At 32.7% G+C, this 16,079-nt stretch overlaps 1 protein-coding gene across 2 annotated transcripts; it reads right to left on the reverse strand.

Annotated features, from left to right (window-relative positions):
* Nucleotides 1–13,149, reverse strand: LOC130649210 (uncharacterized). 2 transcript variants are annotated; one of them, XM_057455457.1, is made up of 13 exons: nt 12,988–13,149; nt 12,400–12,642; nt 10,809–11,098; nt 8,839–9,008; nt 8,110–8,290; nt 6,732–6,927; nt 5,921–6,277; nt 4,387–4,465; nt 3,355–3,401; nt 2,595–2,846; nt 1,294–1,346; nt 1,200–1,227; nt 1–627 (listed from the first exon to the last, which is right to left on the reverse strand). In XM_057455457.1, the coding sequence occupies exons 1-13, from the start codon at nt 13,049–13,051 to the stop codon at nt 503–505; spliced, it is 2,085 nt and encodes a 694-aa protein (XP_057311440.1). In that variant the 5' UTR covers nt 13,052–13,149; the 3' UTR covers nt 1–502. The 2 variants fall into 2 exon arrangements, with proteins under 2 accessions (XP_057311440.1, XP_057311441.1); XM_057455458.1 differs by lacking the exon at nt 1,200–1,227 and having other exon boundaries at nt 508–627.
* Between the last annotated feature and the right edge of the window lie 2,930 nt (nt 13,150–16,079).

The raw sequence follows: 16,079 nt of genomic DNA on the forward strand, positions 1-16,079 counted from the left end.
TTCTTCCCCGCCCTAAACTTGTAGTGCCAGTGGCTTTTTAATATAAGTAACATTTAAAATATTTACGATATTTATAAAATGGCTAAGTAAAATGGTTCACCTGTTAAAAATCCTGTCGAAGATCAAAAGGATTATTGAAAAAATAGTTCAGTAAACTGCAGAAAATACAAATTGAAACTTTATAGGAATGTTAGTACGTAGGACTAAGAAAAGGTCAGTCACTTTTTTACAACAACTTATTGGCTCGTTTTTTGACCCCTTTTCTTTGGAAACAAGTATAACCGTCATAGAAAAAAACATCACATTCCAATATTCATATCACAATAATTTAAAAAGCAACCACATTGGAACAATGTAAATCATTGTTGGAGTTGATGTAACCATAAAATCCGTTCCCACAATTCAATTCATTGTTCTTTCTCCAACACAATGTAGCCTCAACCTCTTGATGAGAATTGGAGAATAACGAAGCAATTTTCGTGTTCTGAGATCTTAAATGTTTTTATTCGTCCGGCATGGTGCAAAGTTGCTGTTGCAAACCAATCCAATAAGTTCCAGTTACAGCAGCAGGGCAATATTTTTTAAGTTCTGCACAAGATGAAAATGCTAGCACTTCTGATGATCCAACTAAAATAGATTAATTACTAAAACGATATTAAAGGACCAATAAAATTAACGATTAACAATTATGCGTAATATCATAACACGCTTCATGTTAATCCAACTTGTTGGTTTCAAAATATTGGGTTAGGGGTGGTAAGGGTGATTTAAGATGACATTTTGTAAGAGCAGAGTACGCCATAAAAGAAAGCCATTGGTAGAAATGAAAACTAGCATCAAAAAGTTTTCCATCACGTCAATCTGAGAACATTTCAGCGACCAATATAAATCAGTAGGATTGGTTTGTTGAAAATTTATCCACAGCAGTTACCTTTACCATTTAAAACAATTCAGAAAACGAGAAATAAGAATCACCAAAAATCAGTATACTTTGATCACACAATATTTTGCAACAACGTTTATATGAAAACTCCTAAAGTGGAGTTTCAAATAATTTTTCATGAAACGTTACCGAGTTAATGTTATGACGCTGAACGTTCCATCGGTAAGCCAGATATCAAAATAACAGTAGGATGGATTTCTGCTGATTATTCAACGGGTTTTTAATCATCTAATATAGTTTATTCTCAAATACCTACCTACAGATTTGCAGTCGCCGTTTGGGTACTAAATAAAAGGTATATTATTTAGATATGTGCATTGCTGAATTTAAAAAAAAAAAAAAATTCATACCCAAACAATTATGTGTTGTTGTTCAGCATCGTGGTACAATCCAAGTGGTGTAACTAAAATGATGGTCACAATTAGTAGTATCAACCCTATTATACCTAATATTCTTTGGCTCTTGTAACTCTGGGAAGGGGGGAGGGAGAAGGGCGTAAAGTATCCGCAGGCTGATACTTGCATCAAAAACCTGAAACAGTTGTAGAATGTCTTATCCCAGGGAAAAAATAAAGGCGTCATATCGATCAATAATCACGACACATTAAAGTTACGATGTTTTTTCTTGGTTGATCTGTGAGTCAAAGACTAGAAATAGTAACTGGCTTCCCTATTCAAGCCGTCCAGTTTATTGGGATGATGCCTATTACTTTTTTACTATTAGATACCGCTCACGGACCTTTCGATATGATATACTGTTACTTTGCATACTTATGTTTTGCAAAGGCAGTGAGAACAGGGCCTTAATGATGAAACTCTGAAACAGTATCGCCAGTTATTTTACAATTAAAACTAACACAGTCGAAAGATGCCGTACTTTTCTAGTCGATCAACAAGTTGTTCTGACTGAAAAGAAAATGTTTGAAAGGGTTTTTTTGCAATGCATATATTTTCACAATTTGAGGGTGCATATGCAATATTTGAATATACACAACAAAAAATCCATTTTGAACTATTCTAGTTCGATTTATTTAGCCAAGAAGATGTCATTCTGCAATTCTATCTTTCTTGTAAAACATAATCCGAAGAAGCAATAACAAAATTTATCGAAACATTCGAAAGTTGCCAATCTCAGGTTCAAATGACATTCAAAAAGTGTTTGAGAAAATATTAAATAACATACAGAATATATCAAAATAGCAGCAAATATGAAAATTAAGCAGATGATTAAGCGCTGCGTAAATGATTGATTTGTGGTGTCTAAATATAGAAGTGAATATGTTTCCTGTTGTTAAATAATGAAAGATGATTAAATATGATATAATGACAAGCTGGGGTTTAGATAATTAATCTCCGTAGTTGAGCAATTGGTTTCCGCCCACTTCTTTCTTTTTTCGGTACTAATGTAGGTCACAGTAAATTTTTTGTACACCGCTGTTAAATCTCAAAAATCAAGTGACAAAAAATTGACACCAAATTTTTGTCACCTTATTGTTGCACAAATGCCATAAAAGGAATTGCATAAAGTTAATCATTTCACGATTACTTGGAGTAGTTCCATCTAAAAAGTGCTAAATCAACAAAAAATAATCCTTGTGTTAAATGGAAATGAACTAAAAAGACGTTATGATTTTTAAATAAAAAATTCATACCTGTGTACACGTCACTTCCAACTTCAAATTTTTCTTCAGTCTTGCTTACATTTAAAAGACTTCTGTTGTATGATTTAGCTAGCACAAGGTTTCCAGCGCCTTCCAATTTTGACCAATAATTTGGCGACAAGTAGAATGACTTATATTTGTCCTTTGAACGGAACCCAACGTAACGGCGTTCCTTGCTGAAACCAATGGTTATCCTTCTTTTCTTGTCATAACCTAGTACGCTTGCAAACAATGGTGGCAAGGCTAAATACAAATAAAAGTGGTGTTTAATGCACAAATTTTGCAGCCTAGTAGGTTTAGTAAAAAAGTTCTTGAAGTGGCTTGGATAATCTAAAGTAGCGGTTAATTAAAATCCTGGTAATATTGCCATTCACTTTGGAAGTTTTTGATCGACCAAAGTTTAGGTTGATGAATAACATGGACACATTAACACAGTTAATAAAAGCTTGTGGAAAATAAGAGAAGATATTTTTGGAAAAAAGAAATAAACTATTGGCCTTCTTCGAATGAGTAAAATATTGAATTGTATATATAACCACTTTATTGACGATATGGATTGTGAAAAAAGTATTTAAAACGGAATTGTCACATGTTTTCCAAACATTAAAAAAACAGTGATGCAGGTTTTTTGAAATGTAATATTTCTGTGATGTCAAGTCTAAAATATCTTTAGCAGAACTAATTTTCTTGCAAATATGTCAGAAATTGCTTTCTTATTGGATGCCCATGTTATTCCCTGTACTTTACTTACGCGTGACTCGATAGATTTCCTTCTTGTATATGATGCATCGATAAAACCTAAAAAGGTATATACACATAAAATACGTTCATGTAACATCAATCATACAGGTTGTATAGTTAACCACATTCTATATCCATAGTGTTATTAGTTAAGTCAAATATATCAAAATTGAAAAGCAAGATATATGCCATAACTGTAATATTATAGCTATATTATAAGAAACTAAAGAAATCATAAAGGGCCTGATACACTTGTACAATATCACTGAAATAAATTAATATAATTTCTTAAAATATGTTTAAAATTTGGTTATAATTTGAATAAAATCAAACGAGTTTGATTTTAATAATACTTATAGGTGAATATTTATCATAGCACATCTCTATTTCATTCTAAACAGAGAATGTTGAGAATGAAATAGAGATGTGCTATGATAAATATACACCTATGTATAAACACCATCCGGACGAAGTATCTGAGTTCATCACTAACATATTCCCGCACGTAGTGCAGTGGGTTCATCTGCGGCTCCCAGTACTGGGTACCGTGGATCTAATCCCGCTCACTGCCAGGCAGTATGTTAGTGATGAACAACGTGGTTCTTCTACGATATTTAATAATATTGTTGGTGATCTGGTTTCGAATGCCTTTTGTTTGTGTGACAATAGATCTATTATCTGCCTTCGTTGTTGTGGCAACGATGTTATGAAATTAAATGAAATTTTACCGAGATTATAATAAATTATAAGTATATTGTAGAAAAATTATAACTGTATTATAGAATATATTTAATGATATTATACAAGTGTATCCTGGCCTGCATGAAATTCTAAACGCAGAATTGTTTACATTTTAGAAAGCGTTAAAGGTTATTTTAAAAAACAGAAAATGTTTCATTTTTGGTAAACCTATTTCAACAGACCTTTTTAAATGAAACATATGTGTTGGATTTTTATTTCTTTTTAACTTTTTACCGGACAACCAATAGTTCTCTCTCTCTCTCTCTATCAACACATAATGAATTGCAGTAAAAAATAATACCTATTATTGACGTAATTACACACGAAGAATTCGTGGCCATTCCACAATAGAGATACATCGTCAATTTGCGTTTTCTTATCTAAAAAAACAGGGGAAATTTGGCGTTACATATTCTAATTTAAATGTTAGTAAAGCTAACCTTATTGAACTGTTAGCAGTCAAAAGGACGATGCGCCCTCCATCAAGGTAATTAACCTTTAACTGCGAATAACCGGAAGCATAATGAATGTAAAAAATTATTTTTTCCAACACCATTAAAGCTCGATTTCCACTGTGGTTTAAGTGTGTTTTAAGTATGTTTTTAATAACAACTTAAAGTTAAAGCATAATGGCAACGTGCTCCTGTTTTTGCTTTTAAAACACAGTAGGAATGCTCAGGTTTTATTTTAATTTTTAAAACACATTTAAACCCTTCAGGTTTTATATTTAAACCCAAGTTAAACCACAGTGGGAACCAAGCCTAAGAAATCATATGATGCAATACTATTATTTGCTGATTTGGCAATCTGTACAACTAAGTCAATCCCTCTACTGAATAAGACGCATGCGTTATTGATTGACAGGCAGCACTTTGAGGGCATTATTAACTGATAGCTATTTTCATCGGTTTATACGGGAAATTTGCAGCGCTGATTAGCTAAAAAGCCTCAACGATGGACTTTATACAGCACGGTTTAACTTTTACTAACATAGCAACCATAATGTTAGCTATAACTGCAAACAAATAACATTGCCGGAGAACTGCTAAAACATACCTAGCTACACATATACAAACTCAAAAATCAAAATTGCAGTAAATCTAAAAATTTCAACTCCATGTTCAATGGTGCATTAATAGAAAAATGTGCTTTTGATGGAAACATTCACAAGCACAATGAGCAATAAGCACACAGCAATGGTTTTTCGAATATTTTGTTTTCTTTTGATACATGTATTTAAAAACCTGGTATCTCTACAACCTTGCCACAAATAAATCTTTAGAAAATAAACTTGGATTCTACAACTCCAAACAAAATGACTGTCTGTTAATAAATACAATAAACTGTTTGATCTATCTCTATCCGAGGAAGATTAGCGTATCTCACAAGTTCGGTCTATAATATTGACCTTGGTTAATATTTCTCGGTATAGACAAGCAAAACAGTTTATATTGTATTGAACCCGAAATGAAAAAGCGTATGTGGAAGTGATTCAAGCACTTTCTTCAGTAATATTTCTGCGTACCAAAAGAATTTCCAAAATAACGATCTTTTTACAGCGCTAAACAATAACCCCTTTTAATCTTTAAAAAAATTTGTGTAAATGAAGATAATAGTCGAGGTAAGATATGAGAAAAGAAAAGAACACATCTTATTTTTGTTCATGGCGTGGACAATATTAGCTTTATCACATGTTACTTAAAAAGGATTTTGCCAAACCATTCTAATTAATTCTAAATGTGAATTAAAGCACATTGAAAACCTAAGTACTAAGTACAAAGGAAATAAACCAGCCAATCACATATCGGTAACATATATGTAAATTTTCATCATACCTATAACTTTTTTTACGTTGTGTTTCAGCCCGAAACTTTTTGTGTACTGTCTCGCGAATGGAACTTGGACATAAGTAGATTTAACTTTGTCTCCTTTGCTACCTGCTATTTTAACGTATGTTCCGCCGTCTAGCCAACGCAGAGCTGTCGTCTCCCCAGACAGACGTTTCTGATGATTACATTCTTGCTTTCCTAATAAGCCTGAGCGGATTTTGTAGGAGCAAGATCCAGAAGAAGCCATCAGATTGTAGGGTATATGCTTAAAGATGGTACAACGGTCGTTTCTCATGCTCATCATTCCATGTCCATTGTTATAACTAGCACATAACGCATAATTTGCTTTGAAAAGAAGAAAGCCTAGATGCAAAAAGAATAACGTAATTATCAGTAATTTCCTTCAACCATCAGGGTTAGAGTCCGGGTTAGGGTATAAAAAGGGCGGAAGGAAGAGGAGGAGGGAGAGGAGGAGGGAGAGGGGAGAGGGGGGGAGATTAGGATAACAACAAGTACATAAGATAACACCGAAAAATTTAAATGTGTTATGTAAAAATGTGGTAAGAACTGTCAGTTAATAACAGCTTTAATGAAATGCTTGAAATGGGTCATGGATTTAAATTGAATAGTAAAATGCAGCAAAAACGACAAGACTGTTTAAAATCACCTTGATTTTCACAACACCTTGGAAATATCCTCGAAACGCAAACTTATTTTTGGCTGCTTACTAAAAAGTGCCACATCATTTTTAGGTGGCACTCGAGGTGATTCACCCTCATAGCTGTCGAATATATACGTCAAACGGGATCAGTCTTACCTTTGACATTTTTTGAAATGGATGTTTTGTATTCTTGATGAATGGAATAAGTCATGCTCAAGTTATTTCTGAAACCAGTATAAAAAATATCAGCCAATACAGTAGTTCTCTTTGAACCTTCTCCACCCATGTTTACACCACTGTGACGATACCGCACCCGAATGCATATCTGGCTATACATAAACAGCCTCCAATACTAAAAATATAATTTATACCAAATTATGTAAAGACAATGAATTCATTTCACATCATTGGATAAGACTTTTCATTGTGGATAAACATATATCCGTTATATATTAACTGAGAGATGTAACTTCATAAAACCATACCAATGGATTATAAACTGTTTTTCGGTCACTGCGGGATAAGTTAGTGACCGTGATGGCACAAGTTAGTGACCTAACTTGTGGCATCACGGACCAAACACAGAGAGGTCGATGAAAACTACCAAAATTGCTGTTTACTAAGATTATTAGTACCTAGTAGATTGATGAAAAAGCTAAATGAAATTAAATGAAATAATATGCAGCCAAAGTTGAAGGTTCCTTCAAATCACAACATGTCTGCTTTAAAACCATCTCTTTTGACATCAGTAAAGTTTCGATCAAGTGAGGAAAAATAATTACCAATTTGTTTTTCGGTGTGAAATTTAACGATAAAATTGATGAAATTATCACTAGCTTTAAAACATTAGTACAACTTTTTTAGCTTGCCCCTATAGAAAAATATAAAGAAAAGCCAAATACCTTGTTATACGTGTTTGTACGTGTTTACATCAGGCAAATTATTTTACCATTAAATTTGCCGAAATAAATTCACGTACACTACAAATAGCTTTTCGTTTATAAACTAATGTATTCGTATGCTTTTTTTTTCGTAAAAATATTTGACAATAAAATGTTTTTTTTAGCTAGACATTGTTTTATTGTTGCAAATAACGTTATTATGATTTATTTGAAAACTTTCTCATTTGTGCACAGTAAATCCACCATGAAATGTTCTCGATTTATACACATATAATATTCATGTATTAATAGTCGTATCTTTAAAGCTGAATTTCCAGTCAAGAGCAAAACGGAACGTGATGGAACAAGAAAAATACCTAAATTTGATTGGCTATCTGCTAATTTTTCTTTTTTTTTTATAATTTTTTATGTTCCTGTGTGCAAGAAAAGTTGAAAAGATTTAAACTGTCAGTCTGAAATGGAACGAATTGGAATGGAAATGTTCTTCAACAAATCTTATTCCAAAATGAACATTGTTCGTCCAGGTCCCTGCTATTTCGTTTTTGAGCGAGAATTCACATTCAATTTTCACCAGAGCTGTCAAACCTGTGAACTTTTCCTATTAGAGCAAAGAACAGTGAAAATAAGAATACCTTAACATGGATGTGAGTTGATTGTATATCCAAACTTGTTTCTGGTATGCATGTATTTGTATGCTGAGTGTCTACTTCGTATGGCTCTAAATAAACTTCATTGTAAAGCGAAATCGACACATCTTCCACATTTTTGTTGCATCCCCGTGTGGTAGTAAGTTCTATGTCAACCACGAAATCTCTGTGTAAGCAAATATATAAACACATCAAAAGCTGTGTGCACTTAAGTACACCAAGTTATGATTATTTGAAAAATAACGAAAGATAACAACCTGCACTATTTATGGGCCTGAATCCTATGTTTTATATAGCAAGAGAGTTGTCAAATTTATTGAGAAAAAGTGATGCAAAAATAAGTTCATTTGGTTTTACAAAAAATCAGTGAACACGAATGGAGTCCTAAAATCTTTAAACAAAAACCTGTAGAACTGCATTCACCCATTCAACTTTTTACTATATTTATGATTCTTTGTAATTTTGTTTCGGTATTTTCAGGAAAACTGTTGATAACAACCAATTTTCAATGCTATCCAAAAGTCTAGCAAATATATGTAAAAAATAAGCCATGTTGTTTCAAGGAGTAAAAGATTTTGGCGATTAATGATTTTGCCTAGCAATTTTGTATATTTGCTTTCATTGGATCCCACCATAACGTAAAGGATAACTCAATTTTACTACTATTATATATGTCTAACTTTGTAAAAGATTCATGCAAAGAAAAAAACATACTCTGAATCCACATCAAATTCTCCATTGCTGGCCTCAGCACTAACAAGACAAGAATATGATGGACGAGATATATTATACTGAACACTTGTATCAACGATGACCATAGCGTTGTTTTCTCTTATTGTAGCTATCCAGAATGAGTTGCTGTTATGATTATCATTATCAACGATCTGAAAAACAAAATAGAACTCAAAATGAAAGGGAAGAAACGGCTTTATCAATATTGGAATCTGTTTGCCTAGGTGGTCAGAAAAACTAAGTTGCGCCCTCAACTACTGCCTTCGTTTTTCAAAACAAATGCTTAAAATGAATATCGTTGATTTATTATAAGCGCATTTTAAGGCATCACTAAAGTATTTTTTAAATATGAGACAAAATAATAAGCGAACAAGCCCGATTAACCATGTTAGTACTCATGTTAAATCTTTTAAAGTCAATAAGGCTTCTTGCTTTTAAAGTATGAACCTTGTCAGCAATCTCGTCTTATATCGAATATAGTGGATGGATATACAACATCTTTTGAAAGATATTTCGACCAACGAAACCCCTAGAATGTCACGAAACGGACTAAGTAAACTATGCAACTTGAGTTCCAAAGTTTTCACGAATAACTTTTTTAACATGTTGTGACAACCTATGTCGTAACAAACCCAAGAATGAAACCTCTGCAATAGACTTCAGCTACACATGGCTCTATTTTGTAAGACTTCAGACATCGTTAAAAAATTTTGAAAATCTTTGCAAAATATAAGTTGAACAAACAAGATTTATCTTAATGAATAGTAAATCATGTAAGAGCAACATGAAAATGTAATAAATATGTTACGTAGCTTTACAAGTAGTTTATTGCCAATAAATTCTGCTGCCATTTTACTGTGAATTAAATTTTTATATCTACTTTTTTTAATTACTACCGTAATTTTTCCAATTTAGTGTGGCCGAAAAAATAATTATTTTAGACATGCGCAGTAATAATAAGTGGAGATAAATTACTGTCATATCATCAACTCAAGCCCGCACAAATAATAGAGGGAAATTACTGCACAAAATTAGAGTAAAATATAATAAAATTTTTGGGTAGAGGAAGCTTACAACACCATTTCACTTGACACCGAGATGTTAAAAAGATTTTTTGATGTCTGCGGCAATAATTCTACAGGCAAAGGTAAAGTTCAAAATGGACCCTTTTATAAAAGACGCATGGGAAATACTTAGGACGGTCCTTTTTATTGTAAATTTATGTGGTAGCCGCACTAAATAAGAGGAAACTTGAAAATTTTCAACACTTTACCCGTAATATTATTTAGAGGACAAAAAATTATTTAAAATTCAAAATAGCTATCCGTGTGTTCAATTCCTTTGTAGGCAAACCTAACGAAGCAACTTTCAATAGATTCTTTCGTTACCTTTCTTCGCTTTGCTCCCAACATGCTTTCCACAAAGCAATATATTTTAAATATATATTTTGAATAACCATACCAGCGCTCGAAAGAAAGAAGTTTTCAAGTATTTATACTTATGACAAATCCCCTCAGCAATAATTTCTGAATTATCAAAACAATGAGATTCAAAACTGACAAAAATAGTGGAATAATATAATCACCCAAAGTTGATAAGTTCCAGGTCTTAAATCGTTTTTCAATTTGATACTCAATGCAGTTACAAGGTCAGAAACAATAACTCGCATCTCAAATCACTATTGTCACAAAAAATCCGAATGTCATAGTGTAACCACCTCATTGGGAGATTCGAGGTTAGTCTCCTACAGTTAAGAGTACTTCGACAAAGTAGAACTTTGGAGACAAAAAAAGGAAATACCAAGGACAATATCGCAAAGTAATGAAACTTACTAGGAAGGCTGTTATTAAAGATTATACCAGCGTTTTTGATTACAAAATCGCCAGTTTTAAATTCCCCTTCCATATGCAGAATACAGGAGAGGATTTCTCCAGCTTTATAAGTAATCTTACCTGAACGTCACTGTAGTAATGCGGATTCAACATTTCAACATTTGTTTCTCCAATTTCTTCTGAGATTTTGTATGTTTGCTTGGTTGCTGGATGCTTAATTTCAGTACTTGTTGCGTATTTAAATCTTACCGATCGTGACGCATTATAAGGTACATTCATGTCTTCAAACGCAAAATAAATAATTTTGTCGTTTCCTCTCTTTTGTAGAAAGGTAGACACGAAAATTCTGAGATTACCTCCAGGTCTTGCATTACTCTTTATCGTCGATAAAGAAGTATAAACGGGTATAACTGAAAGAGAAGTATAATTTTTTTTTGCTTAAAAACCTACCCAATAAAAAACTGTTCCTTTTCTCCAGCGACAGGTGTTACATATCAATTATACGAACACGAGAGTTTTGAAAAACACTTCTGTTAGATTGTTTATTTTTTTGATGTTCTTTAGTGTTATATTTCCATTGTTTAAGTTGACGCACTCGAGAACTTTAATAATAGACTTCTTGCTACTAATGCTACATCCATTTAGATTTCGCTTTCATTTGAGATTTTTAATCCTACCCTGTTTAATTTATAAAACTTCCTTTTAAGAATTAAGAATTAATTTATCTTGCAACAACCTCAATAGTTTCGATAGTTCATATTTCGGTTCGGGAATATTCTCAATCGGCCTTTGATAAAGGGGAGAGCGATCTGAAAAACAGGGTGAAGGAAGAAGGTTGGTAAAACGCTCCCACCCTTAAAAATTGACGAAGGACACATTCTATTAGCAAATAACTTGAAGTCAAATATATGTTTCCGTCAGTTAAATACAACATCACGTTATACCAATTTTTTTACACTATCCATAGTCCAACTAAAATGATATAAAGGCACGAAATTTAACCCTTACAAAGGGCGACCCGATTAAGGTTAGGTTAGACTAACAGATAATGATGAAGGTTTTACATAGTTGGTATTTATAGAAAATGTTTTTGTGCAAGATTTAAAAAGTATGGACTCCTCTTTTACTGCTTTATTTTGAAAGTAACAGACATGCTTGCCCTTCGTCTTTTTCCAAAAATTATTTGAGGCTTTAAAGAAAACTAAAGATAAGTAACTCTTTACAATGAGTACAGTAGATGCTCTTAGGAGAACTCGCGCAAATTTTTAAAGATATATATCTCGAGGGGAAACCAAGAAACAAAAACATCCATATAGGCGTTGTTCTGTATGAGCAATAGCACGCTGCACGTTGAGTATGAAATCACAATCTCTATTCTTCTATAGCTTTACTTTTTCCCAAAACAATTTTTGGTATAGAGACTGAAATTGACCTTTTAATTTCCCGTTTAATTTGAACGAAAAATATGGAAAGAAAAATATAATAAACTGCCATTGTTTTTGTGTGACAAAAGCAAGAAGTATTCTTGTTGCATTGATAGGTATTACCAAATAAAAATTGTAATTTTAATTACCCGTCACCTTAAAAGCATGGAATTCCATCATTTCGAATACAAAACAAAACAACGTGCACAACTCCTATTTTCTAAAGTCGATTTTTTTTTAATTTTGTGTAGCTTCTCAAACACAAATTAATATTTTTTTATACTTACAATTATAAACATTAGTTTGGTACTGTAGATCAGGACTAAAACTTCTTAACCTTGTGGACCCACACCAACAATAACCATCCTCACGAAACGTGCAACTGTTTATCTGGAACGATTTTTTAATCTTTTCATCATAACACATAAGAGCACATTGCAGTCTGCTTGTATAGCCAGAGCTCTTAATCCCTTTATTATCTGAATAACTAGAATAACCATTCGGATAATTGAAATCAATTTGTACATCACCTGTCAAATACAAAACACATTTCTTAATAAATCGATTTCTACAAGACCGTAATGTACTGCTTACTGCTTAGACAAAAATAGTTTGACGAAAGAAAAAAGGTGTTTAGAGCTCACTGAAGAAACAAATCTTATAGTAGCCAACTAGTGCAAAAGTGTAAATGTTTTCGTTATTTTTAATTAGATGTATTTTACGGTGAAGATAGTGCGTTTTGTTATTACACAAACAGTAAACCATTGTAAATTTGCTCTTTAAACTTCGCAGAATCATACAGAGTGTATAAAGTAGGTCAAAATTTTAGGATTCTTTTAAGAAAAAAAACATTGTAAGAAGAACTTAAAACTTACCAAGTATTCCCACCGGTCTTCCAATTAGCACACAGACCAAAAACTTGACTCCAATTGTCATCATTTTTATTTTTAACCTGACAAAAAATACTTAACTTTTAAAAAATAAATTATTTCCTTCCTTAACCTTTTTAGACATCAATAAACGACGATCTTTTACGAAAATATTTAGACAATAATTGATTTTTTTTTACTCTATTAATATTTTATAGTAGCAATTGAATTTTTTGAACCATTAAAATATGATTGGGCTGAACCATTTTAATGCTGTTAATATTTCAATAGGTGTTGACCTTACTTAGCTAACTAAGTCTTTTACAAACTAATTTTTACTATTTTCATCTGTATTTATTCAACAGAACAGTCATTGATAGCAGTTCCTTGTATATATGCGCATATAAACTGACGATCTTAACCTGTGTAAATATTCAGAAAATGAAATAAAAATAAAACAAACCTGTTGTAGGGGAGAAACTAAAAAAAAATTGTGTTTCATTTAACAGCCATCTCTCTTCAACCCTTCTCTATATACAACTCTTCAAAACAAACGTGTTTTTTTCAAGAAATACTGAACGGAATATGAATCCTTCATGTACGAAGCTAAGTGTTTATTCTTCACTTTAGTAATAACCTTTTAATGAAGGAGGATAGCTAGACAAACGTTTAGCCAAAATTCAACTGTATATTTTCGGTATTGATAAAGTGTCCCTTTAAATATACTCGGTCTATTATACCGCGTTTTGTAAGTAAAAACGGCGGTCTTGAAAAACTCGTTCCTTTAAAAACTTAAAAGTTTTTGTAAAAAAGCCAGTTATGGCTATGGTTATCGTATGTAACAGTTATATCAAAACAGCTTTAGCAATCTACCATCTTATTTCTATTTAGGTTTCAGGAGCTGCTCTAAACATGCCATGGAGGGTATAGCTATAGCTAGCTATACCCTCGAGGAGGCTAACCACATAGAATTTAAATCACTATTGCTTGCCAATGAAGAAATCTCTCTGGGAACAATCAGTTCTGGCTTGCTAGTATTTAGACCACATTCAAGTGATGTAAGCTCTAAACTGAACTTCTGTCATATTAGACAATAAAAATATGCACTGAGAAATTAATTACCAAAAATTTCACACACTTTTCATCTCAAACACACGTTTTACAAACTCAGTATAGAGGTAGAAAACCTTGATCAGCTATACAGCTTTAGAAAACCAGAACAGCATTACCAGGACCGTTGTATGGAAGTGTCGAATAACCATGTTTTTAACACAAACATGTATGTGTATCCCAGCTACTGATTTTTTTTACGGTACAGTTTTTACGATTAACGGTGAAGTTACTTATCGATATACACCAGACATATTGGGTTTTATTATGTTTTGGATAAAAGTGTTGTCTTGAAAGATCCATTTTTAATCAGTGCTAGCTAGATCGACCTATACAAAAATTTTTAAGATACCTATGCACAAAATACCAACACATGAACAGTTTTAAATTGACATGGAATTGGATTGATAATGTTTTTTCTTGAAAGTTGATTCCCATGTTTTTTGAGTGTGCGTGTGTTTTTCAAGAGTCTTGTCTCAGTAAAAAACTCTCTCTATGTTCTTATTGTGTTCTTATTTTTCAGCTATTCTCAGCGTAATTGTTTTTAAGTTTAAGTATTATTTGACATAGGAAAAACAGGGGATTATAATGTCAGTTTAATATCAAAATTGACTGGACACTTTTTCTACAAAATCTATTTGTTTATATGTTATGTTATGGCTTAGTAACATTTGTTGGTCCACAACAACAGGTTACTAAAAAGCTATCTAACTCTGCTTGGCTAAGAGAAAGCTTACTGATATATTTATCAAAATCTTCCAGCTTATTTAGTACTGCTAATAAACTTACATTATATGTGATAAAAATCCTTTCCTACCTATGGCTCAAAATAAAATACTTTTTATCATTGACATTTGTTTACATTTTTCTGACAGGGCCTCGCTTAAATATATTTTCACGACGATTTCGGTGTAATTTTCCGAGCAAATTGCAAAATCGTTTTAAAGAGTCAAAATTATGCTAACACGTGCAGTTAATTATTACAAAATATATACTTTTGCGAACATTTATCAACCCTGATTGGGCGAAATAACAGTCGAAACATTTTCTTTGACATGATTGGATCAGAGGAAACAATCCAGCTTCGGGAACTTTAAACGTTCATGAATGCACCACCTGCTTCAGGGACGCGTCTACTACAATAGCTTGAATAGCCTTTGTTGTTTTTCTCTTTTAATAATATCTCTATGAACGCATAGACTTTGTTTCTTATGCCGCTATCAGCTTGGATGGTAACACTGATCCGTCGTTATTATGGTCCTGATCAGGAGAAATAGGTTATACAGGTTTGTATATAATTCATTATAGATTTTTTGTTGGTTAATTTTAACAGAACATATTGAAGTTAATCAGGAGAGGGGAAGATGGCTAAATTACTTAATTGAAGGCAAATTATAATTGGTTGGTGAATTGCACCTGATTGGTTACGAGAACACTAATCTAGATTGACAACAAAGTGCGTGTGGAAAACAAAATCATGTAACAGAATACATATATAGAAATAGGACTCGACTATGAAATGGTAACAAGTTAAGTAAAGACGCACAAGGTACCTGCTGCCGTCTTGTCTAGACGAAAAAAAAATAAGATACGAGCCTACTAAGGACGTAAGTAGGAAAAATTAAAAGAAAAACAAACAAGCAAACAAACAAGCAAACAAAGGAAAAGAACGCGAAGGAAGAGCGCAACGTAAAACTGTTACCATTCCGTTATATTATTATTCCACCTCTGGAAAGCGAAGAAATGTTGTTATATCATTCAGGGGCGGATAAAGGATTTTTTTCTCCTTAGGCAGATTTGCGAAACGAAGCCAAAATTTTTACTACGCAAAAATTACGCGTGTTAAAATCAGATGGGGGTCTTGGGGGGGGGGGGGTGTTGTAAGACCCCTAAGTGGGGTCTGGGGCGAGGTCTCGGAAGCTTTAGCTTATTTACCTATTTCAGCACTTCAAAATGCAACAGACAGGACCTTTACAAGTCTATTTCTT

This window comes from Hydractinia symbiolongicarpus, chromosome 7 (assembly GCF_029227915.1).
Source record: "Hydractinia symbiolongicarpus strain clone_291-10 chromosome 7, HSymV2.1, whole genome shotgun sequence".
NCBI lineage: Eukaryota > Metazoa > Cnidaria > Hydrozoa > Anthoathecata > Hydractiniidae > Hydractinia > Hydractinia symbiolongicarpus.

Excerpts from the sequence above, each read along its gene's own strand:
- LOC130649210 (XM_057455457.1), bottom strand. The coding sequence starts at position 13,051 with ATGATGACAATTGGAGTCAAGTTTTTGGTCTGTGTGCTAATTGGAAGA. Across the intron at positions 1,347-2,594 it reads TGGAAGTGACGTGTACACAG|TTACACCACTTGGATTGTAC; the intron begins GTATGAATTTTT and ends CCATCATTTTAG. Across the intron at positions 1,228-1,293 it reads AACAACACATAATTGTTTGG|TACCCAAACGGCGACTGCAA; the intron begins GTATGAATTTTT and ends CCTTTTATTTAG.